The 25,655-nt window shown below is 40.7% G+C and overlaps 1 protein-coding gene and 1 pseudogene across 5 annotated transcripts in view; one reads left to right on the top strand and one right to left on the bottom strand.

The window, feature by feature from the left end:
• LOC119811231 lies at positions 1-25,524 on the bottom strand (annotated as a pseudogene).
• Positions 1-25,655, top strand: part of Eif4enif1 (eukaryotic translation initiation factor 4E nuclear import factor 1) — a 44,445-nt gene that overhangs the window by 13,593 nt on the left and 5,197 nt on the right. For 3 of the 5 annotated variants that reach the window (XM_038324900.2, XM_038324910.2, XM_038324889.2), the window contains exons 4-14: positions 915-1,042; positions 6,772-7,058; positions 7,423-7,624; positions 10,540-10,715; positions 14,336-14,471; positions 14,679-14,858; positions 16,001-16,233; positions 21,081-21,152; positions 21,524-21,707; positions 22,765-22,844; positions 23,386-23,528. In XM_038324900.2, coding sequence (XP_038180828.1) covers positions 915-1,042; positions 6,772-7,058; positions 7,423-7,624; positions 10,540-10,715; positions 14,336-14,471; positions 14,679-14,858; positions 16,001-16,233; positions 21,081-21,152; positions 21,524-21,707; positions 22,765-22,844; positions 23,386-23,528 — 1,821 coding nt within the window. The remainder of the gene's footprint in view (positions 1-914; positions 1,043-6,771; positions 7,059-7,422; positions 7,625-10,539; positions 10,716-14,335; positions 14,472-14,678; positions 14,859-16,000; positions 16,234-21,080; positions 21,153-21,523; positions 21,708-22,764; positions 22,845-23,385; positions 23,529-25,655) is intronic. The other 2 variants (XM_038324928.2, XM_038324921.2) reach the window with 2 other exon arrangements.

Consider the following 25,655-nt stretch of genomic DNA (forward strand, 5'->3'; position numbering starts at 1 on the left):
CCTGCCTCTGCCTCCCGAGTGCTGGGATTAAAGGCGTGCGCCACCACCGCCCGGCCCCTTTGAAATTTTATTATTAAAACTTTTTTCTTTGTATAAAACAAAATTATCCTGAGCAAATATATTAGCTTTCATGCTAAATTGAGTATTGTGCCTAGTGACAATACTAAAGATAAGAGAGGGAAGAGCTTCTTCTGTCACCTCTCTTCTCATTTGAGAGGAAGCATTTGTTGGACCCTAGAAGGTAGGTAATATCTCCCTGTTGTGAGGGGTGGGGTGATGTTGACTCACTCTTTCAAGCAGCGTTCATGGCTAAGGGTGTAAAGCAGGTAGACCATAGTGGGGCTGAGAAAAAAAAAAAACAAATTTAAGAGCTGTCCTACTTGAAAAAAACTGAGACTACACATAGAGATTATAGCCCAGTGAGGTGGTGTGTGCTTTAATCCTAGCACTCAGGGTTGGGGGCAGGAGGATCTTTGTAAATCTGAAGCCAGCCTGCTCTACATACCAAGTTCCAGTTCCACTAGGGCTATATATAGTGAGACTCTTTCTCAAAATAACAACAAACCTAAACAAGCTAAGAAAATTCTAGAATACTTTCTAGCAGGTACTTCTGGTAAAAAGTTAGAGCTGTCTCTGCAGCATTGGAGAAGATCTTGGTGTGAAACAGTTATGTATTTGCAGACAGGGCCCAAGGTTTATGGACTGTAGTTTCATTTGTGTAGACTCCTGTTCAAGTACCAGTTGGCGTTAGGAATCAACAATACTATTATTGAAGTAATAACTGTTTGTTTTCATCTTGAATAGGGTAATCATTCTGAAGGAACTGAAGGTTTCCTTGTAACCTGAAGTTTAGAAATTGGGACCTATTAGAATTAACCTGCAAACACTAACTAATGCTATCCTTTAATCTGTAGTGATGGTGTCTGGGACCCTGAGAAGTGGCATGCCTCTCTCTACCCTGCTTCAGGGAGGAGCTCACCAGTGGAAAGTCTGAAGAAAGAGCCAGAATCAGACCGCCCTTCCCTGGTGCGCAGAATAGCAGGCAAGTGTGCAGACGTTTATAAATAGTAGTGTGATTTGGGGAACATGGTCCTGGCTGTTGGTTTCATTTTTCACCCCTCATCTGAGACAGGGTTTCTCTGTGTGTACAGCTCTGGCTGTTCTGAAGCTCACTCTGTAGACCAGGCTGGCCTCAAACTCAGAGATATCTGCCAGCCTCTACCTCCTGATTGCTGGGATTAAAGGCGTGCACCACCACCTCTCTGCATGCTGGTTTCATTCTTAGCCCCCAGAATTTTACTTATTGAAATGTCATGAGAAAATTGATTTACCAGTTGTATTTTTCATAATAAGCAGAGTAAAATCATAGTAATAGTTTTCTTATAACAGTGGCGTGTTAGGCTATGTACTTTTGAATTATAAAGTGCCACTGTCTTTGCTGGTGTGATTAACAACTTTATATGTGGAGTCACCTAGGAGGCTAGCCCCAAGACACTTCCAGGAATTAGTTAGCCTCTGTTCGTGCCTGTGTTGGATTGTCTTCATTAGGTTAGCTGATAAGGAGAACCCATTTTAACTGTGGGTGTGACCATTCTCTATTGAGATCCTGGACTATATAAAATGAGAAAGTGAGTAGAGTTTAGCATTCATTTATCCATGTCTGCTTCTTGGTTGTGTATTAAATGTGACCAGCTGTTTGAAGCTATTGCTTCCTTGACTTTCTTGCCATTATGGGCTGTATCCTTGAACTACGAACCAGAATAAACCTTTCTCCCTTAAGTTTTTCAGCACCAGGAAAGGAAACTAAGACAGTTGAGGCTATAACTTACGTGGTCACCTTGTATTCATGACAGCCTTTGTTTATTTCCTAGCACTGAATGAATTAGTGCAAGCCCTAATCCCAGCGCTCAGGAAGTAGAAGCAAGAGATCAGAAGTTTGAATGCATCTTCAACTATGTAATAAATTAGAGACTGATCTCCATGAGATCCTCTCTCACTGTTGTTGAAGGCTGGTGGTTCACGAGTTTGGGCTTTTTGAGATGGGGTTTATCTGTGTAGGTCTAGCTGTCCTGGAATTTGCTCTGCAGATCAGGCAGAAAATCACAAAGATCCACCTGCCTCTGCCTTCTGGTGCTGGATTAAAGGCAAGTGCCACCACTGCCATTTTGGGTGCCATTTGTAGATGGAAGTTTCTGTCCTGCCTGGTCCCAAAGAAGCACGCAGAGGCTTATATTAATTATAAACTGTTTGGCCTGTTAGCTCAGGCATATTGTTAACTAGCTCTTACAACTTAAATTAACCTATAATTCTAGTCTGTTTAGCCATGTGGCTTGGTACTTTTTCTCAGTAAGGCATTTTGATCTTGCTTCCTCTGCTTCTGACTTGCGACTGCTTCTCTGCCTTGCTCTTTCCAGAATTATTCTAGTCTGGTTGCCCACCTACCCACCATCCTCCTTGGCTACTGGCCAATCAGAATTTTATTAAACCAATACGAGTGACAAATCATGTCTTTAATCCCAGCACTCCAGAGGTAGAAGTAGGCAAATCTTTGTGACTTCAACATAGAGACACTGTCTGAAAAAATAATTCAGATAAGATGAAAAGCTGTTCCTGGTTAAAAATAAAGACTACGACAGGTTTTTTTCATATTTGAACTCAACTTCAGTTTCTAGTTTTTCTGTTTGCGACATGTTTTTCTTTTATGAAATAGAATTTACATATAAGTGCCCTTATATACAATATACCTTTGATGTTCTCACATGTATCTCTGTATATCACAATCAATAATAAGTGTCTTTGTCACCTATAAGTGCTCTCATGTCCGAATGTCTCCTTTCTAACCCCTTCTCACTCCCCGCAAGAGAACTGCCCTTCCTTCACTAGGCAAGTTTACACTCCTAAAATTGTACTAGAATCATCACAGTATGTTCTCACGTGAAGTTGCTTTCTAGAACAAAGGCTACTCTGTAGCCCAGGCTGGGCTCAAGCTTGAGTTATCCCTCTGCCTCAGTCTCTCATGAACCATACCTGGCTTTATCCATATTGTTGCATGTGTAGTTAATTTCTTTTTAATGCTTTTAGTATTTAATTATATGAATCTGTCATTGTGTCTATTTATCTGTTAATAGTAATTTGAGTTGTTTCTAACCAAAGGTGATGTGATCATTTATGTGTAAGTATCAGTATGGACATGGGAATTTTTATCTCTTGGGTGGATACCTAGAAGTATAATGGCTGTTACGTATATTTAATATTTCCAGAAACTATCAAACTTTAATAAAAAAAAATTTTCTTTGTATTGATTTCTTTAATAAAAAATTTAATAGATTTATTATTTTTGTGTGTTTTGTCTACCGTATGTATGTATACCATGTGCAATGCTTAGAGTCTAAGCAGGTCAGAAGAAAACTTTTTTTTTTTTTTTTGGTTTTTCGAGACAGGGTTTCCCTGTAGTTTCTAGAGCCTGTCCTGGAACTAGCTCTTGTAGACCAGGCTGGCCTTGAACTCAGAGATCCGCCTGCCTCTGCCTCCCGAGTGCTGGGATTAAAGGCGTGCGCCACCACCGCCCGGCCGAAAACTTTTTTTTATGTTTTTAAATTTCTTTCTAGATTTGTTTTGCTTTATATATATATGAGTGTATTGCTTGCATGTGTATAGTGCCCAAGAAAGCCAGAAGAAGACATTATCAGATTCCTTAGAAGTGGAGTTTCAGATGGTCATGAACCAGTGTGTGGGTACTGGGAACTGACCTTGGATCCTTCCTTTTTTCTTTTTTTTTTTTTTTTTTTTTTTTTTTTTTGTTTTTTTTTGTTTTTTGTTTTTTTTTTTTTTGGTTTTTCGAGACAGGGTTTCTCTGCAGCTTTTTTGGAGCCTGTCCTGGAACTAGCTCTTGTAGACCAGGCTGGCCTCGAACTCACAGAGATCCGCCTGCCTCTGCCTCCCGAGTGCTGGGATTAAAGGCGTGCGCCACCACCGCCCGGCTGGATCCTTCCTTTTCAAGAGCAACAAGTGCTCCTAACCACTGACACATCTCCTAGCCCCCTTCAGACTCCTTTTTTTCCAAGTAGTTAGACATTTGATATTCCTATTTGTGGTGGTTTTAGGTTCTTCTTGCTCCACATCTTGGCAGCACTTGGAATGGTTAGCCTTCTTAATTGTAGCCATCTAGTGGTATACAGTGCTATTCCATAACATTTGTATTACTGGTGATTAATAAACACTGTATGCTTATTATAGATTGTGCTGTCCATGTGCTGAAGTGTCTTTTCAGGTCTTTATCCTTTTTTGTTGATTTAGTTTTTTGAGACAGGTCTCACTACGTAGCCAAGACTAAGTTAAACTCAGCAGTCCCCACTTTAACCTACTAAGTGTTAATATTATAGGTATTCTACACTATACCCAGCTCACTGGTCTAGTATTTATTTTTAAGATTTATTTAAGGACCTGGGGGGGGGTGGCTCACCCCTTTAATCCCAGCACTTTTGAAGCAGAGACAGATGGATTTCTTTGAGGTTAAGGCCAGCTTGGTCTACAGAACAAGTTCCAGGACAGGCTTCAAAGCTACAGAGAGATCCTGTCTCAAAAAAAAACCAAAAAAACAAAACAAACAAACAAACAAAAAGCCAGTTGGTGGTGGCACCTGCCTTTAATCCCAGTGCTTGGGATGCCCAGGCATATGGATCTCAGTGAGATTGTGGCCAACCTTGTTTACAGAGCAAATTCTAAGACAGCCAGAACTGTTACACAGAGAAACCCTGTCTCAAAAGGAAAAAAAAATTATGTTTGTATTTTATCTGTATATTCATTTGGATACCAGAGAAAGGTGTCTCAGATCCCATGGACTGCAGTTAGAGATGGTTGTGAGTTGCTATAAGGGTGCTGGGAATTGAACTCAGGACTTCTGGAGATCAGCATTAATTGAGCAACCCTTCCAGCCCATTGGTTCATTTTTTAGGTTTTTGTTTATTACTGTGTTTTTATATGCTGTGGATTCAGGTCTTCTCTGAGAAATGTGCTTTGTTTGAATGTTTACTCCCATTCTTGGATTTCTAAACAGTGTCTTCAAAGAACAGTATTAAACTCAGAGCAAACCTTGTTTCACAGGCTCCCTCAATGGATGGCACTCTTGCTGCTGTGCCTAATTGTAGCAGCCTGCTCCTACACCTACACCTGACCGCAGCAAAGATGTCCTTTTTCACTTTAGGTTTCACTCTTGATGCATTTAGATTAAATGTTGAACATGGAATCCAGTTTAAAGTTACCTGTTTTGAAACAGTGTCTTATTCTAACTCAGGTTGGGTTTGAACTCAGGAATTCTCCTGCTTAAGCATCACAAGTGCTGGGGTTACAGGCTAACGAATTGAATGTAAAGTGTGAGTTTTTTTGTTTGTTTGATTGGTTGGTTGATAGGTTGGTTTGGTTTTATAAGACAGGATTTTTCTGTGTGGCCTTGGCTGTCCTGGAACTCACACTCTGTAGACGAGACAGACCTTGAACTCAGTATGTGCCATCCACCACCACCATCTGGCTGTTTACTATTTTTTAGGCATTTTATTTTTTTCAAATACTGACATGTCATTTTATTAGTGGACGAAAGATTAGCTAAAAATTGTATACATAAAAATCTTAGTCTCAGAAAAAAAAAAGCCAGTTGGTGGTGGCACACGTCTTTAATCCCAGAAAAGACAGACGGATCTCTGTGAGTTCAAGGCCAGCCAGGTCTACAAAGTGAGTTCCAGGACTGGCTCCATAGCTACTGAGAAACCCTGCTCCAAAATGAATGAATGAATGAATGAATGAATGAATGAACGAAGGAACAAACATCTTAGTCTTCGACTGGAAGAACTGCTCAGCAGTTAAGAGCACTGGCTGCTCTCCAGAGGACCTGGGTTCAATTCCCAGCACCTACATGGCATCTTATAACAGTTTGTAATTCCAGTTTCAGGGGATCTCAGATCTTCACACAGACATACATACACAACAAAAAAACATGAATGCACATGAATTAAAAAATAAATTATTAAAAAAATCTTAGTCATAGTAAGTCATAGAAAGACTTTATGAAATAGATCTTTTTCTAAGGATTAAAAAAAGGACTAAATATTTTTTTTAAGGTTTGTTTATTTATTACATATACAATGTTCTGCTTGCATGTATACTTGCAGGCCAGAAGAGGGCACCAGACCTCATTACAGATGGTTGTGAGCCACCACGTGGTTGCTCGGAATTGAACTCAGGACCTCTGGAAGAGCAGGCAGTGCTCTTAACCTCTGAGCCATCTCTCCAGCCCAGGACTAAATATTTTTTAAAAATTTTAAGTTTAGGGGCTGGAGAGATGGCTCAGAGGTTAAGAGCATTGCCTGCTCTTCCAAAGGTCCTGAGTTCAATTCCCACCAACCACATGGTGGCTCACAACCATCTGTAATGAGATCTGGTGCCCTCTTCTGGCCTTCAGGCATACACAGAGACAGAATATTGTATACATAATAAGCAATAAATATTTAAAAAATTTAAGTTTAATGTAAAAAAAATAATTACAAAGGGCCAGTGAAGTGACTCAACAGACACTTGCTGCTAAGCCAACAATCTGAGTTCAGTCCTTTATGACCAAGTTTTAAAAATCCAATGACCATGTGCTTATTATTCTGAATCTGTTGATAAGCCCAGTCTTAGAATTGTCTCCTTTTTGACATTTTCTGTCCTCCTGCCAGCTGTGGACACGGTTTTTAGAGATGTTGGTTTGCTTAACCTTTTTTTATGGCATCTTTTCAGATCCACGAGAGCGTGTGAAAGAAGATGACTTAGATGTTGTTCTCAGCCCACAGAGACGAAGCTTTGGAGGTGGCTGCCATGTGACAGCTGCTGTTAGCTCCCGCCGCTCTGGAAGTCCCTTGGAGAAAGACAGTGATGGACTTCGCTTGCTTGGTGGACGAAGAATTGGCAGTGGGAGGATAATCTCTGCCCGGGCTTTTGAGAAGGATCACCGTCTCAGTGAGAAGGACCTACGGGACTTGAGAGACAGAGACAGAGAGAGGGACTACAAGGACAAGCGTTTCAGGGTGTGTCCTCTGACCCTGTTAGTTCTCAAGTGCTTGAAATTTGATGCTCACTCTTTATACTTCATTACTCTTCTTTTCATGATGGCACAGAATCAAAACCAGGGCCACACATTTCTGACTGGTGCCCTAGCTCTGAGTTGCATCCTCCTAGCCCAGCCAGTTACTTGGAGAAAGTAGGGTTCACAGCCCACTCCTATGCTAGGAGAAATCGGGAGCAGTACAAGAGTGGTAATGTCCTTCAATTTCCCATCACAGCATCTGCATTTCAGTTTCTAGTATTAATTCTTTTAAGACTGACTACAGTGTTTCTACTAGCATTTTAGAGTTTTTCATTCTTGGTGTTTTGTTTTTTTAATTTTTTCAGAGGGAGTTTGGAGATAGTAAACGTGTCTTTGGTGAGCGTAGAAGAAATGATTCGTACACTGAGGAAGAACCAGAATGGTTTTCAGCTGGACCCACAAGTCAGTCTGAAACCATTGAACTGACTGGCTTCGATGATAAGATACTAGAGGAAGATCACAAAGGGAGAAAAAGAACAAGGCGACGGACTGCCTCTGTAAAGGAAGGTCAGTAGGAATTGTGAACCTTTTTTAAAATAATATGTGATGATCACTGCTTTAATTTCACATTTAGCTATGGGTGCTAGTTAATAGTTAATAGCAAGTTTTTAGTGTGTTTCATTTTATTTTGTTTCTGTGACAGGGTCTATTTGTAAATACAGTGGCTGCCAAATCTTTAAGAAATACTTTTATTGTTGCTATGAAATATCACAGTAAGAACTCATTTGAGGGGCTGGAGAGATGGCTCAGAGGTTAAGAGCATTGCCTGTTCTTCCAGAGGTCCTGAGTTCAATTCCCAGCAACCACGTGGTGGCTCACAACCATCTGTAATGGGGTCTGGTGCCCTCTTCTGGCCTACAGGCATACACACAGAATATTGTATACATAATAAATAAATAAATATTTTTAAAAAGAACTCATTTGATAAATTCTTTTGCTTTCCATGTATAGTTGAAAAAATACATATTTTTGGCAGATCCTATGTAACGGGAAAGCTCTTAGTGATAATGAGTGCTTTCTTACAAAGACATTAAAACAAACTTAAGTGGAAATAAGCTAATGAAATGTATTTAAAAGTGAGAATAAGGGAGACACATTTCCTTTATTTTAATGTGGATGCATAATTCCTCTAATTTGGGGAATTCATGAGTAACCTGTGAGATTCTATTTAATTGCCTTTGAGATACATCTTTCTCCCATTCCCCACCAACATAAAGCAGCATCCACCAGTGTGGACTTTTAACTGATGGTAGAGTTCAAGCTTCTGTAAGAAAATAATCTTTTGCCTGGCAGTGGTGGCACACACCTTTAATCCCAACACTTGGAAGACAGAGGCAGGTGTTGGAAGACAGAGGCAGGTGAATTTCTGCGTTTGAGGCCAGAGCAAGTTTTAGGATACCCAAGGCTATTCAGAGAAACCCTGTGTAAAATTTAAAAAAAAAGAAAAAAACCTGTAGCTGGGAAGAAATCCAGATTTCAGCCATTCTTGTAGTGGAGCAAGATCTCATGTAGCCCAGGCTGGCACCAAACCCAGTATGTAGCTGAGAATGGCCTTGAAGTGTACTGTGCTATAATCTTTGTGCTGGAATTATATGTGTGTGTCACTACAACCATTTTGTTATTGTTTGTTTAATGTGTGTGTGTTTGTGTGTGTGTGTGTGTGTGTGTGTGTGTGTGTGTGTGTAGGGATTCAATCCAGAGTCTCCGTGTTGCCATTTGTAGGCAGAAGTTTCTGTCTTGCCTGATTCCACAGCCATTCAGTCCCAAAGAAACACACAGAGGCTTATATTAATTATAAACTGTTTGGCCTGTTAGCTCAGGCTTATTATTATCTAGCTCTTACATCTTAACCTATAATTCTTGTCTATGTTTAGCCATGTGGTTTGGTACCTTTTATCAGTGAGGCATTCTCATCTTTCTTCCTATGCTTCTTGCTAGTAAGTGCATCTCTGCCTTCCTCTTCCTAGAATTCTCCTCATCTGCCTAATGTTTGAGCACTATTTATAGACAGAGACTGCACTTTCATTTCCCGGCCACCAGACCCAAATAGTCACACGAAAACTATATTAATTACAACACTGTTTGGCCAATGGGTCAGGTGTATTCCTCTTACATCTTTATTTTTGGTTTTTTTGTTTTTTTTGAGACAGGATTTCTCTGTATAATAGCCCTAGCTGTACTGAACTAACTCTTGTACACCAGGCTGACCTCGAACTTGTAGAGATTGATGTGCCTCTGCCTCCTGATTACTGGAATTAAAGGCACGTGCCACCACGTGCTTAGATCTTACATCTTAAATTAACCCATTTTTATTAATCTATGTATCGTCATGAGACGTTGGTTTTTGGCATAGGATCTGACTTTTATATGTATTGAAGGATGACTTTGATCTCCTGGTTTTCTTGCCTCCATCACATGAGTTCTATGATTACAGTCATGTGCCACCAGGCTCAGTTTTATACAAAATAGGGGAATTGAACACAAACTTCATACATACCAATTTTGTGTTTGGTTAGGGTTTTTTATCCTTTTTGTTTTTCTTTAGTATGTGTGCACACTTATGTGCTGGTTCTCCAACAGGACAGAAGGGCCATATCAGCAGGCACTTATGATGCTTGATGTGGGTGCTGGAATCTGAACTTAAGGTCCTCTGGATGAGCAGTATGTGCTCTCAGCTACTGAGCCATCTCTCCAAGCTGTGTTTGTTTGGGTGAGTGAGTGAGTGTGTTTGTGTGTGTGTGTGTGTGTGTGTGTGTGTGTGTGTGTGTTTATTCACTTGTAGTTAAGTGAGCTTTAATTTTTTTTTGTTTAGCTCATAATTCGTACAAAATTAGAATATTAGAAACTTGTATTTTGCTTAGTTTGTCTTTCCTTTCTAAAATAAGTGGACATTAGAGGTATACCTGGCCTTGTAAAATAAGACAGCTGATTAGAGCAGGTTATCTGTCCACAGAGGGGAATCCCACATCAAAGAGCAGCAGTTAATTTGTATTTTTTTTTTAAGTCAGAGTATATTTTCTGGAAGGGGTGACAGTCCAAACTTTACATTGGTTGTGGGCTACAGCAGCATTGTAGACCATTAATTTGATTTCAGATGCCCAAGTTCAGTTCCTAGTATCCACCACGTCAAGCTGTTCAAAAACATATGTGTCACTCTCCAAGAGCGAGTAAATGCCCTCCTCTGATCTTCTACACGCATATACTATACACTAAGACACACAGATAAAATAAATAGCTGTTTGTTAAAGAAACCATTCCAATCCCCAGAAAAGTGGTGCCAAATGCTTTATTATGGGAAGTGCAGGACCTGCACAAGAAATGTTTTGACAGTATGTGTGACTTTTGCATGTGTACTTATATACACAGAGTGAGACTGGAGTGTGTACTTCAATAGGTGCTTTCTGTCCTGCTTTTATTTTCAGGTATAGTGGAATGTAATGGAGGGGTGGCTGAAGAGGACGAGGTTGAAGTCATCCTGGCCCAGGAGCCCTCTGCTGATCAGGAAGTCCCAAGGGATGTTGTCCTACCTGAGCAGTCCCCAGGAGAATTTGACTTTAATGAGTTCTTTAACCTTGACAAGGTGCCATGCTTGGCTTCGGTGAGTGTAACAGCACATTCACAAATATACATGGAGGGGTTACAGAGAAGTCTTAGTAGATAAAACCCTTGCCGTGCAAGTGTGAGGACTAAATGAAATTTAAATTTCTAGAACCCAAGTAAACGTTGGTGCAATGTGGTGGCCCTCCTGTAATCCTAGCACACAGGAAGTGAAGACAGGATTGTTGAAATAAGCTAACAGAGCTAGCTGTGTTTCTCAGCTGTGAGTTCAAATGAAATACCCTGTCTCAGTTTATAAAGTAGGAGTAATTAAGGAAGATGCCTGACATCAACCTCTGACCTCTATTTGCACATGTGCATATGCACCCAAACACGTGTGCACCTATACACAGGAACATCCTTATATACATACCACATACACGTAAAATAAAAATAAACATGTATGAACCAGGCAGTGGTAGCACCGCCTTTAATTCTAGCACTCAGGAGGCAGAGACAGGTGGATCTCTGAGCTTGAGGACAGCCTGGTCTACAAAATGAGTTCTAGGACAGCCAGGGCTATACAGAGAAACCCTGTCTCGAAAAATCAAAAAAAAAAATTTTTTTTTTAATTAACATGTATGGAATTTGGGTGCACACATGTAAATTTAGTACTTGGGAGGCTGAGACGAGGAGTTTAAGTCTGAGGTTAGCTGGAGCTACATAGTCATTTCAAGTCCAGCATGACTGCATGGTGAAACCTGCCTCAACTTTTTTTTTTTTAATTTTCTTAGTTCAAAAAAAGAAAAAATGCCGGGCCTAGGTGCATGCCTTTAATTCCAGCACTCGGATGGCAGGGGCAGGCAGATCCCTGTGAGTTCGAGGTCAGCCTGGTCTACAGAGAAAGCTCCAATGTTACACAGAGAAACCCTGTCTTAAAAAACAACAACAAAAAAGAATTAAAGAAAGGAAAACAACATAATATGAAACAGCTAATTATAGTTAAATTTGACTTAGTGTTTTCTCTCTTTTTTTCCAGGGAAGGGTATCTTTTGTTTTGTTTTGAGACAGTGACTCACTATGTAGCCTTAGCTGGCCTGAAACACAAGAGATTCACATATCTTTGCTTCACGAGTGCCAACATTAAAGACATGTACCACCACTCCCTAAATCTGTGTGTGTGTGTGTGTGTGTGTGTGTGTATAGAGGGGGGGGGGAGGGAGGGAGAAGACGCAGTTAAAAAAAAAAAACCTCTACTAAGTACAGCTGAAATATCATAGCTCCCACCTCCTTCATCAGCTGGTAGTTGAAAGGATATAGTGAAGGATGTCCCAATTCAGAAGTCAGCTGTGTCTATTTCCTGTACAGGATGAGGTTCTGCTGTCCGAGTCCCTGCTTTCTTGTGTCTTAAAAATGACTAAACTTTTAGTCCAAAAGGATTTGGATTCAAGCACCTTGTTTTTTTGAGATGAATATCTCTACAAATGTGTCTAATAGCAAGTTTGTTTCTACTCTTGATTATAAAATTTAACAACACAAATTTAGCAGCTGTAGAGAAGACTCAGTGATTGAGAGCGCTGTGTGCTCTTGTAGAAGACCTGGGTTTGATTTCCAGTATTCACATGGCAGCCATAACTGTCTCTTAACTCCAGTTCCAGGATATCTAATGCACTCATACATGGTGCAAAGACATACACACAAGCAAAACATCCATAATGTATTAAATAATAAAACAAAATTAAAAAAAGAGCTGCACAGTGGTGTGAAATGTCTTTAATACCAGCAATCGGGTGGCAGAGGCAAGCAGATCTATGTGAGTTTGAGGACCGCCAGGGACACTATAGAGAAACCCTCTCTCAAAAAACCATAACAAAAATGGGCAGTGGCGGACAATGCCTTTAATCCTAGCCCGTGTGTGTGTGTGTGTGTGTGTGTGTGTGTGTGTGTGTGTTGGGGGTGGCAGCAGAGGCCTCCGAGTTCAAAGCCAGTCTGGTCTACAGAGTGAGTTCCAGTACAACTAGGCCTACATAGAGAAACCCTGTCTCAAGAAAAGAAAAAAAGAAAACAAGAAAAAGGAAGCAAAGTCTATAACTGAGGAAAACAGAAATTACTTTTCTCGCCTGGTGATGGTGGTACACATCTTTAATTCCAGCATTGGGGAGGCAGAGGCAGGCAAATCTCTTGATTTCTAGGCCAACCTGGTCTACAAAGTGAATTCCAGGACAGCTGGGCTACATGGAAAAACCCTGTGTGGGGCAGGGAGAAGAAAGTGTTTTTTCAGTATTTACTTAATTTTTTCGAAAATGCCCAGATACTTTATGTCCTTTATTTTTGTCTTTGACTTTTCCTATTTAGTAAGATTATGTTAGATACATTAAAATGCATAGTCATCATTTTTTGTAAATTAAAACTTTTTGAATAGATTAAGTAATTTACCTTTAAAATGTATTATTTTTAGTATGGGTGAGTGCACATGTGTGATACAGTGCGTATGAGGAGGTCAGAGGCCGGCTTTTTAGAGTTGGTTCTCCTACCTTCTGTGGATTCAGGTCATCAGGCTTGTACCATAGGTGCGTTTACCTGCTGAGCCATGACTCCAGCCCTAAAGTTTCTCATTTTCAAACATTGAAATAGTAACTACCTTTCACGGTGTTTGTTTGTTTAGGGTTTTAGTGGATTTTGAGTTTTTATTTTAATAAAATTCCTGCTTACACGAATTCTATTTTGCCTGCACTCATTTGTTCCACTGAGATATATCATTTATGATACATTTATATCCACTTTCTACACTTCAACTGGAGTTGTTATTCTCCTGTGTGTTTTTCTTCTTGATGCTTACTTTTTGAGAAAGTGTCAGTGTGTGACCCAAGCTGACCTCAACCCCTCCAAGTGCTTGGATTACCTGTGTTGTACCTCCCTTGGCTGGAATAATCTTTCTTTCTTTCTTTCTTTCTCTCTCTCTCTCTCTCTCTCTCTCTCTCTCTCTCTCTCTCTCTCTCTCTCTCTCTCTCTCTCCTCTCTCTCTCTCTGTCTTTCTTTCTTTGTTTTTTGAGACAGGTTTCTCTGTGTAGCCCTGGCCATACTAAAACTCACTCTATAGACCAGGCTAGCCTTGAACTCAGAGGTCTGACTACCTCTGCCTTCCAAATTCTTGGACTAGAGATGTATGCCCACCTCCTGGCTATAGTGATCATTTCTTAGCTCTACATTTCTACATCTTGGCTTCTTGAATTTGTCAGCATTGAATATCATAATATTCCTTCCAATCCCGAGACCACCAGTTTGGAGCCAGGGATTTTCTTTAATCATTTCTTCATAAACAATCTCACTGAAGCCAATAACATGGTGTCTTCACTCTGGTACTTATCTCCTAAGATACCTTTTTTAATGGAGCAAACAGTAGAGAACTCTTAAGTAACATAGAGACTATGCTATATGTGCTTAGGAGGTCTGTGTTTTTCTGTTTTGTTTTTGTTTATTGTTTATTTGTTTTAATGCCCAATTTTGAGTTGCTCAGGAAAGATCCAAAAGGGGAAGAAAAAGGCTCAACTCCTAAATTCTGAAAGTGATTTTTGGGTCAGCAGTGTCAAAAGAAGTTTCAGAGTCTTTGTCTTAACATTGAACCTCCATGTCCTTTTCACCTGGAGACTGTCACCTTAACCCCTCTGTCTCTCTTGTCAGATGATAGAAGATGTTCTGGGAGAAGGGTCAGTCTCTGCCAGCCGCTTCAGTAGGTGGTTCTCTAACCCAAGCCGGTCAGGGAGCAGATCTAGTAGCCTTGGATCTACACCACATGAAGAGCTTGAGAGACTCGCAGGTAAGAGAGCTTCACATTCTAGCCTTGTATGTGAATTAAGCCACCCCTGGCGTGGTTCATTTTGTCTTTTCATTACTCAGTGGTCCACTAGGGTTAAAGGGGTTTTGGATACTGAAAACCGTTCAGTTACTGCTCCTTTTATGTTGTTGAAGGGAAGTATGTATGTTCAATGGGACCAACTGTGGGTATGTTTATTTACAAAATCAGGTCTGGAACAAGCCGTCCTCTCTCCTGGACAGAACTCGGGGAATTATTTTGCTCCTATTCCATCGGAAGACCATGCTGAAAATAAAGTGGACATTTTAGAAATGCTACAGAAAGCCAAAGTGGATTTAAAACCTCTTCTTTCTAGCCTTTCTGCAAATAAAGAAAAGCTTAAGGAGAGCTGTAAGTGTTTGTTGTTAGCTATGTAAAGTTCCCATTCTTAAGCAGTGGTTCTAATGTGCTGCTTCTCATCAATTCAGAAGCATGGCAGGGATTGGTTGAGGTTTTTCGAAAAGACTCAGGCGTGTTGCCATACAACAACCTTGTATCTTTTAAGCCCTGGCTGGCCTTAGAACTTGCTGTGTAAACCAGGTTGGCCTATAACTCACAGAGAAGCTCTGGCCTCTGTCTGTACAGTGCTGGTATAAAAGGTATACACTATACCCAGCCTCCCTCCGACTTTTACTTAGGGTCCAGTGGTAACAACCCAGGACTGTTTCTGTCCTTCCAAGCATAGCTTGCCTATTCCTCACTACTGTGCCTCCATTTACCATGTTCTCACTTAGGCAACAAGTCCTTAGCATCAGTTAGCGCTGTGAGATCACAGCAAAGGTTAGTTGCTGTTGAGCTTTGTTTGCGGGGGATGGGGGTTCTCTGTGTCATTTTGGCTGTCCTGGAACTCACTATGTAAGATCTTAGCAAGTTTTGAAAACTCATACCCCATAGTTCTACCCTCCCAGTTTCTAGCATTTAAATATTTTTGGTGTAGTTTATTCTATTTCTTTTATTTTTATTATTATTTATGTGAATGTGTGTCTGTGTATGTGCCCAAGGGGGTGAGAGAGGTACAGGTTCTTTGGAACTGGAGTTCCAGTAAGTTCAGTTGTGAGCTGTCTGGTGTGAATGCTGGTAATTGAACTCAGGTCCTGTAAGAACAACATGTGTTCTTAACCACTGAGCCATTTTTTTCCAGGTGTGTACCCCTATCCGTTTGTTTTTGGGGTCAGGGTCTTAGTAGTCCTTGCTGTCCTGGAACTCCGTATGTACAGTGGACCTCAAACTCCCTTTGATCTGTCTGCCTGTGCCTCCTTAGTGCTGGGATTAAAGGTGTGCACCACCTTGCCCAACTGTGTCTTTCTGTGTACATAATTATATCCTTATTCCCACTAAAATACTATGATTTTAAGTGTTCAGTTTGTCTGTTTTCATTGGCAGCCTTTTTGACAGCCTCACTTCAGTTGTGAAATAATTGTCATGACAGCCAATGAGAATTCCTGCCAAATACCCCTTTGCTTGGTGTAACCAGAGCTTTCTCAACTTCTCAGCACATTCAGGGGTTGTACTTTCAGTGGAAGAGGTAGAAGCAGGGCTCAAAGGCTTGAAGGTGGACCAGCAAATGAAGAATTCAACTCCCTTCATGGCGGAACATTTAGAAGAGACACTGAGTGCTGTAACTAGCAATCGACAACTCAAAAAAGATGGAGATATGACTGCATTCAACAAACTAGTGAGCACCATGAAGGCAAGTGGGACTTTGCCTACTCAGCCCAAAGTCAATGTAAGTATTCAGAAAACCTCACCCAGTCTGTTCTTTTCCTGTTTCGGTATGACCTCCCACTGCAATAATAAGTGGTATTTTGAGTAGATTGGAAATTTCTTTAGAAGTTGTTTGGTCTTTGGTGTTTGTTCCTTGATTATGGATATGCTATTTGTTAGTAGAAAAAAGCATATCTGTGGATAATGTATATGTCTGGTACAATTAAGATGATTGAATAATTCAGTTTAACTCATTTCTGCATAACTTTATGAAGTCCTTTCCTAAGAAAGAAAAGTAACTGAGTTGTGGATATTGCCCAGTGGGAGAAACACAGCCTCACATGTGGGATCACCGTTGCAAAAGAGAACTTGTCCCTCAGCTGAACTGAACATAGTGATGTATGTCTGTAATCCTCGTATCTGAGAGGATCGGGAGCTCAGGAGCAGCCAGGGCCAGTGGTGATCAAGTCAGGTATGCTGACACATGCTTTAACCCCAGCACTCAGGAAAAGGGAGGTATATCTCTTGAGTTCAAAGCCAGTCTCAGCTACATAGTACACCCTGTCTCGAAAGTAAATAAATATTCTGGGCGGTGGTGGCACACGCCTTTAATCCCAGCACGCGGGCCAAGGCAGTTCAAGGCCAGCCTGATCTACAAAGTGAGTTCCAGGACAAGGCTCCAAGGCTACACAGCAAAACGCTGTGTCAAAAAAAAAACAAAGGGGAAAAAAGAGTGTTTGTGTGTGTGTGTGAAGATGCTATGTTTTTAGAGGTGCTCGATGGGAAGTTTTCTAGTTATTCAGCTGTTAATACAAGATTTTTCGGTTTGTTTTGCTTTACGAGACAAAGTTTCTCTGTGTAGCTCTGGCTGTCCTGGAACTTGCTCTGTAGACCAGGCTGGCCTCAAGCTTAGAGTTCTACCTGTCTCTGCCTCCCAAGTGCTGGAATTAAAGACATAAGCCACAAATGCCGTACAAGATTTTATAGTAAATTTTTTTTAAAGATTTATTTAAATTTTTTTATTAGCATTTTGTCTGTGTACTGCTTGCATGCCTGGTACATACAGAGGCTAGAAAAGGGTGTCAGACCCTACTGGCACTGGAGTTTCTGATGATTGAGTCACTATGTGGGTTTTGGGAACTGAACCCAGGTCCTCTGGATGGAAGGGCTGCCAAGTGTGCTTAACCACTGAGCAATCTCTCCAGCCCCCTAATGTAAAATCTTTATTTTCACACTTTGTATTCACTGTATCTACCTGGATTACCTGTGTTCTTGATTAAGCAGTCACACAGATTTATTGACATACCAAAAATGGAGGTGAGCATGATAGGGCAGGCTGGTGGTCCCATCACTACTTGGAAACTGGTTATAGGATAATCACAAGCTCAAAAGGTCTAGAAAGACCCTGTCTCCTTTTTTAAAAGTACATATCAAGCCGGGCGGTAGTGGCGCACACCTTTAATCCCAGCACTCGGGAGGCAGAGGCAGGCGGATCTCTGTGAGTTCGAGACCAGCCTGGTCTACAAGAGTGAGTTCCAGGACAGGCTCCAAAGCCACAGAGAAACCCTGTCTCGAAAAACCAAAAAAAAAAAAAAAAAAAAGTACATATCAAATATAGCAGTGTTTAAAGCGTGAGTTTCAGCCATAGTCTTCATCTTACACTTTATGATACTAAGTAACAGGGAGACAGGGTAGATCTGAATGAAGAACGAAGCCTAGTTTTAGTTACTATGTTATATCAGATCTGCCAAATTGAATTTTGACTCTTTTTCTTCAACCCTTTTTGTCTAGCTACATGATTGATTCACTGTGATGATGGTAGCTGGTAGCGCACACCTTTAATCCCAGCACTTAGGCAGAGGCAGGTGAATCTCTATGAGTTCAAGTTTCAGAAAAGCCAGAACTGTTACACAGAAAAACCTTGTCGCAAAAAACCAACCCCTACACACAAAAAAAAATGTATTAAAAATATTTTGTGTGCATGTATATGTTTTTGTGGGCATATTTGTCCCCCAACATGTTTGGAGTTAGAAAACAACCTGAGAGAGTCAGTTTTCTCTTTGCGCTTTGGGTCCTGGAATTGAATTCGGGTTATCATGCAACAGGTACTTTTCCTGCTGATTCATCTCTCCAGTCCTAATTGTTTTTATTTATTTATTTATTTATTTATTTATTTATTTATTTATTTATTATGTATACAATAGTCTGCCTACATGTATGCCTGCAGGCCAGTAGAGGGCACCAGATCTCATTACAGATGGTTCTGAGCCACCATGTGGTTGCTGGGAATTGAACTCAGGACCTTTGTGGAAGAGCAGGCAATGCTCTTAACCACTGAGCCATCTCTCCAGCCCCATAAGATATTTATTTGTTTGTTTGTTTGTTTATTTATTATGTATACTGTATTCTGTCTGTGTGTATGCCTGAAGGCCAGAAGAGGGCGCCAGACCTCTTTACAGATGGTTGTGAGCCACCATGTGGTTGCTGGGAATTGAACTCAGGACCTTTGGAAGAGCAGGCAATGCTCTTAACCACTCCTAATTGTTTTTTATACCCAGTGAAGGGGATGATTTTTCAGTTTTTCTTACCTGATCAACAGTTAAGGTCAAACAGAGGTGCCTTCCTCTTGCCCACTTGAAGGACATTTCCGGCTATAACATACAACTCAAAGGGAATGATCGTATAAACTGCTTCAGAGTTAACTTCTGTATAGCAGGTATAAATGCTATAAAATGAGGAGCACGCATGTTTCTAGCCATGGCTTACATCCTGTATTGGGGGATTTGAGGTAGAACGATTATAAATTGAAGGCCAACCTGAGTTTTTGCTAGCATGAGCTACATATAGAACAAGACCTGGCTCATAAAACCAAGGGCTGTTCATGGAACTTCCCTGCCCCCACCTTGGTATTTCAGAACTAACTTGTTTTGTCGTTTGAATCTTATCATAGGGTTTCTTTTTCCTTTTAGTGTGAATCTTCAAATAAGTGGAGACAAAGCAGCTGGGAGCAGTTGGGAGGAGGAAGCAGGGGGAGAATGGCAGGTTTGAGACCAGCCTGGACTACATAAACAGACTGTGTCTTGAGAGGGAAAGAAGGGAACTCAGCATTTTATGTCTCAACCTTTTATTTTATTGCACAGTATTGACCCTGAGTCGTGAGTGCACTTGGTTTGATATTGGAGTTTCAAGTGCTCTTTCGTACATCTAGTTTCAGCTATGGTGAGGGAATGAACATCAGACACCTGCTAACAAGATTGAAATATAAAGTGGATAGACTGATATTTACACCAACTTAGAATATATCCATGTTGCTCAGTTTGCATGTGAGGTCCTGGTCAGTGTCTTCAGTCATTACTGCTGAATAATAGTTCTCATCTGCCACTGTCTTTCTAAGTAATGAAGTTCATTCTCAAACTGTATTTCTTGGAATTGCAGATTGTGCTGCAAATATGCTAAGCCACGTAGTAAGTTACCTACTCTTAAAATCATCTGCATTTAAACAATAAAAGTCTTTGAACCTGCTGTGGACTTGACAGCTCCCTCTAAGGGAAGGGGAATTGCAACAGAAAGTACTGCTGACTAAGCTCTAGGGCCACTCAGTACTCAGACATGCAGTAGGGTGCAGGTTAATTGTACAAAGCAAAAGACCATTGACAGATTAAAAGCAGAATGGAGATGGAACTTTGTTCTGCATATGAGAAACATTTTTAGGAACTTATTTGAAATAGTAATGTAGTAGTTATAATAATAGTTCCAGGATTTTGGGGTGTTGTTTTGAGACAGGGTCTCTTTATGTCACCCTGGCTGTCCTGGAACTCACCATGTATACCAGGATAGCCTGGAACTCAGATCTACCTGCCTCTGTCTCAAGTGATTGGATCTAAAGGCATGTGCTACCACGCCTGGCCAAAACTCTGAAACATTAACAATTCTGGCCAAATTTGCAATGTTATTCATTATTTTTGTTTTAGTTTTGTGACTCTTAGCATCATGTACAGGACTCTCATGCTTCCTAGGCAAAGGCTGTGCCTCTTGCCTACCTCCTGGCTATGTTTCATGCAGCCCAAGCTTCTCAAACTCCTAATCATTCCACTTCAACCACCAGAGTGCTAGAAAGAATAGTGTGCATCACTGTCATGCCTAGCCTGTCGTGCTGCTGTTTTTAGTTGTCTGGTTGGTTTTGTTTTTGTTTTTGTTTTTTTTTTCCTGTTTGTTTTGCTTTTTTCGAGACAAGGTTTCTCTGTATAACTTTGGAGCTTGTTGAGGAACTCTCTCTGTAGACTTGGACTCAAATATCTGCCTGTCTCTGCCTCCTGAGTACTGGGATTAAAGGTCTGTCAGCACTGCCTTTCTGGTCTGTTTTTAAATCTTTATTTATTTTTGTTTTAAGTGTATGATTATTTATCTGTGTGTATATATGTGCATGTCTTATGTCTATGGATTTTAGAATATGTGTGATCCCCTGGAACTAGAGTAATAAATGGTTGTGAGCCATCATATGGGTGCTGGCCATAAAGCTCAGGTTGTACCTTTGCTCTTAACCACTGAACCATCTCTCCAGCTCCTTGTTTTTAATATTCTCTTTCATCAGTAAATCTTCTTATTGATAATGATCAGTAAGGTTTCTTCAAAGATGGACTACTGCTGGCTTAGAGAGTCTTGCCTAATACCTCTTCATGTACCTGGGAAGGATTTGCTGAAATACATGGGATGAGAGTAGGAGTGAGTTGGTTGAAATCCATTCTCTGTGACTTAAGCATCATTTTGCTGTTAACTGTCAGCTCCCTTGGGAATATTTGTTGTTTTTTATGTGGTCCCCAGTAAAATTTATCTTAAAGTTATAACTAGTTTTCTTCCTTTCTTTTTTAGCGAAACCTTGAAAGTCACTTGTTGGCCCCGGCTGAAATTCCAGGCCAGCCTGTCCCTAAAAACATCCTACAGGTATGTTACAGTCTTAGACTAATCTCTTAGAGTGACCTTTGTGTGGCAGTCAGGGATGTACTATTGCTACCTAACGTCATTTGCTATGTTGCTAATCCACGTGGGTGGGCTATGATGCTTTAAATGTTTCTGGTTTGCCAGTTTGCAGTTTCTGTGGAATTTGAGTACCTGATCTGTTTTTCTAGCACTAACTTAAGGCAAATGTTGGTAGCTAAAACATTTGGGGAAATATCTTACATGTACAGATGCCAGATCCTCAATGGTGCATGAGAGACATTGGCTAGCTTCCAAAAATGGATTCCTGTTTCAAAACTTTGTACTAGAAGGAAGAAGTAGGTTTGTTCACAGGGATCTGGCATTTCTGCCTATAGGAACTTCTTGGTCAACCGGTTCAGAGACCTGCTTCTTCCAATCTTCTCAGTGGCCTTATGGGGAGCTTGGAACCTACTGCATCTTTATTGAGCCAAAGAGCGCCCTCTCCTCCTATGTCACAGGTGTTTCAAACTCGAGCAGCATCAGCAGACTATCTTCATCCGAGGATACCATCACCAATTGGTAACTAGTTTCTTACTGCTGGGGATTGAACCCTGTGCCTCATGTCTACCAGTTAAGCACTCCACCATTGACTGGGTTCCCATCTCAGTACCTGCTCTTAATGCATGTCTGTCTTCCTCTCGTGTCCAAGAAGGTTAGACTTCTCCCTGGACTTGGCAGTCTTTGAAGGGTATGCTTAAAGAATTTGAAAGGAAATGAGTCCTTCCTTTCAGATTATGTAGAAAATGTGCAGTCAAAGTGGAATATAGGGTTTTTTTTTTTTTTTTTATTGAGCTCCCCTTTTAAATCAATATGTTCATAGTAAACGAGTATAGCTATTTAGTTTTCTTGTTAAGAGAATTCAGCTGAAAAGTTAATTTGGATTCTTAGGTCTGTCTTTGGTAAAGAACTTGAGGAAAGCCAGGAAGTGGTGATACACTCCTTTAATCTCAGCACTTGGGATGATGAAGGAGGATCTCAAGTTTTAAGGCCACACTGGGCTACATAGTGAGTTTGAAGCTACATGAAGGAGCCAGTCATAGAGTAATGACTTTGTGGACGAGCAGTTGAAGTTGGTTCACAGTGAGCTGTGAAATCCTGTGTTGCTTCAGTATGTGCCTAAAAGAAGCACTTCCAGAAAGCTGTGCTAGTGTCTCTGCCATCAAACCACTGGAGGCTGTCGGCTCCTTACCTTTGCCAATCAGATACCTTAATATTTGCTTGCTCATATAGAGTTGTGTGGGAACTGACCCTCAGAGCTCTGGACTCTGCTTTAGTGCCAGCTAGCTTGTTAAGCATGGCGTTTGCTGGAGAGATAATTTGTTAGCCAGAGACCTCCCAGCTCTGAAAAGGACAAAGGTGACTGCTTCATGGGAAGAAGGTTACACCAGCAGTTGAGGCCAGTAATAACTCTACTTAAGGTCCACATACACACTGTGGGAGGAGAGACGAAAGGGGATGTTTTATCAGGCCAAAGAAGCAACACTTCCCCGTTAAGCAAGCACAACAGGGTGGGGGTGCTTACGTTGTCCTTGGCACTAATGCTTGACAGTTATTGATTCTGGAACTTTTCTGGCAGGTTTCCCATCAGGACCCCAGCAGCTACTTGGAGATCCATTCCAAGGCATGCGCAAGCCCATGAGCCCTGTCACAGCCCAGGTCAGGCTGAGCTCTTTCTCAGACCTAGTCTCCTTGCCTTTTCACACTTGCTGTTGCTTGTAGGGTGGAGATTGATATGCAGCAATGAAATACATGGTTTGTTCTGCAGTGATACTTCAAGTTCATTCATAGGAGAAAATTGCTGAGTGATGAGTACTATATAAATTAAAAAAATTTTTTTTAGATTTATGTATATGAATACTTTGTTTATGTTTGTGTACCACACGTGTGCTCATTGCCCAGAGAGTTTTCAAGAAGTCATCAGATCCCCTGGAACTAGAGTTACGACATTTGTGTACTGCCATGTGGGTGCTGGGAATTGAACCTCTGGATACTCAGCAATAGCAATAAATGTTCTTAACCACTGAGCCATCTCTTACCCCACTATTTAAATTTTAAAAATATCATTTAGTGGACAGCAGCATAACTTAAATATTTGTTATATTTTTTTCTTAGCTACCTTTTAAACCACAAGACAGACTTTTGTGAAAAATTGAACTTCCTCATTTTTTCATTCATTGTCCCCTGCCATTCTGTTCAGCAGATGAGCCAGCTAGAATTGCAGCAGGCTGCCTTGGAGGGGCTGGCCCTCCCACATGACCTTGCAGTACAGGCAGCATCCTTCTATCAGCCTGGTTATAATAAACCACAAGTGGATAGAACTAGAGACGGACTGAGAAACAGGTAAACTTCTAATGCTACTTAGGCAGATTTGGGTACTGATTTGTAAGTAGCCTTCTGAGATTGGTAAATCATATATATGGTTGTATATGCTGATCCAATGTAAGATGGGCATTCCATCACACTGCAGATTCTATTTATAGAGAAAATTCAGTTGAAGTGTATAGAATCCTGCTATGTGCCGTGTTAATATTATCAGTTTCCCACCCCTCTGAAGTGCCCACTGTCTAGCCTTTAAAAATAAGCACTACCTCAATTTTCTTATTCTGTATATTTTGTATCTTAATTTTAATTGATTTTTTTGAGTTTCAGTTAGCTTATTCATCATGATAGTCTCATAATTGGATATTAACAATTTAATTTGCTACAAGTAAATATATTTTAAAATTTATAATGTTTCTACTGGGTTAATTTCTTTTTTTATACTGTGCCAGGAATTGAACTTAGGGCTTTGGATATGCTAGACTCTATCATACCCACACCACTAGCCCTTGTTTCTGTTTTATTTTGTTGCTTTTTAGGTGGAGACTGCTTTTGTATTTCCCCGCTGCTCAGACCCAAATAATCACACAGAAACTATTGATAGTTTAATATATTAATAGTTTAATATTAATAAACACTGCTTGAATTATTAACTCAGGTTCTTATTAAATAACTCTTACATCTTAAATTAACTCATTTTTATTAATCTGTGTATCATCACAAGGCTGTGGCCTACTGGTAAAGGTTCTGGCTGCTGGCTGATGTCTTTCTTCTTCGGCAGCTACATGGCGTCTCCTTAATTCTGCCTATTTTTCTCTCTATATCTCTGTTCAGATTTCCCACCTGGCTTTACTAAGCTGTTGGCCGAAACAGCTTCTTTAATAACCCATGGTAATAAAACATATTCATAGCATACAGAGAGGAATCCCACATCATTTCTTAGTTTTGTTTTTTGGGTTTTGTCGGGTTTTGTTTGTTTGTTTTGTTGTTGTTGTTTGTTTTTTGAGACAAGGTTTCTCGGTGTAACAACTCTGGCTGTCCTGGAATTCACTTCAGGACAAGCTGACCTCGAACTTACAGAAATCCTCATGCCTCTGCCTCCTGTGTGCTGGGATTAAAGACTCCAGGACAGCCAGGATGATTACACAGAGAAATCCTGTCTCAAAACGCCCTCTGGAAAAAGTAAAAAAAGAAAACAAAACATAAAAGGTGTAAATGATAAATTGTGTGAAACCCCCAGGTTTGGGGATCTTTCCCATGTACACTTAGGATACATTGCCTAGTTTATGAACACTGATTGGAGAGTATAGATTCAGGATCCCATCATTTCCTGGGATTCAGAGGGTTTTAGCCACTAACGATTGGTATAAGTGCAGGGAGTGCACATAGTCTCTTCCTCAACCTATTTCTAAGCCAATCCTGTTTCCCATTTTCCTTCAGGCTAAGGGAGAATATCTGGGGATAGTGCCTCCCAGCAGAGGCAGGAGAATGTCTGCATTCAAGGCCAGCATGGTCTACATAGCAAGTTTCAGAGTAGACAGGACTATGTAGAGAGACCCTATCTTTTTTTTTTTTTTTTTGAGTGAAAGCTCATGATTTTATTGTCTTCATAACAAGATCAGCTTAGAACTGGATCACTTGGCCCTTTCTCTGATCACCTCCCAGTTCAAAATGCTTGCATCTCTTAATAGCCAACATCCTCTTAGATCTGCAGTTGGGCTCCACACATTCTAGTCTCGGCATAATCTTCTTTGTAGTTTTCGCCTTTTTGCAGAAAACAGGCTTAGTCTGCCCACCATAGCCACTCTGTTTCCTGTCATAACGCTACTTTCCCTGGGCATACAAAGAATCTTTGCCCTTCTTGTACTGGGTCACTTTGTGGGGTTGGCGCTTGCCACATTTCTTGCAGAATGTCTGGCGGGTCTTAGGAACTTCCACCATGTTGGTGGGTACAATATCGGCACAGAAAAAAAAAGGAGAGACCCTATCTTAGAAAAGAAAAAAAGAACTTTTTCCATCGGCCGGTGATGGTGCATGCCTTTAATCCCAGTACTCAGGAGGTAGTGAAAAATGGATCTCTGTGAGTTCAAGGCCTGCCTGGTCTACTGAGCGAGTTTCAGGACAGGCTCAAAGCTATATAGAAACCCT

The sequence above is a fragment of the Arvicola amphibius genome, chromosome 1, assembly GCF_903992535.2.
Source record: "Arvicola amphibius chromosome 1, mArvAmp1.2, whole genome shotgun sequence".
NCBI lineage: Eukaryota > Metazoa > Chordata > Mammalia > Rodentia > Cricetidae > Arvicola > Arvicola amphibius.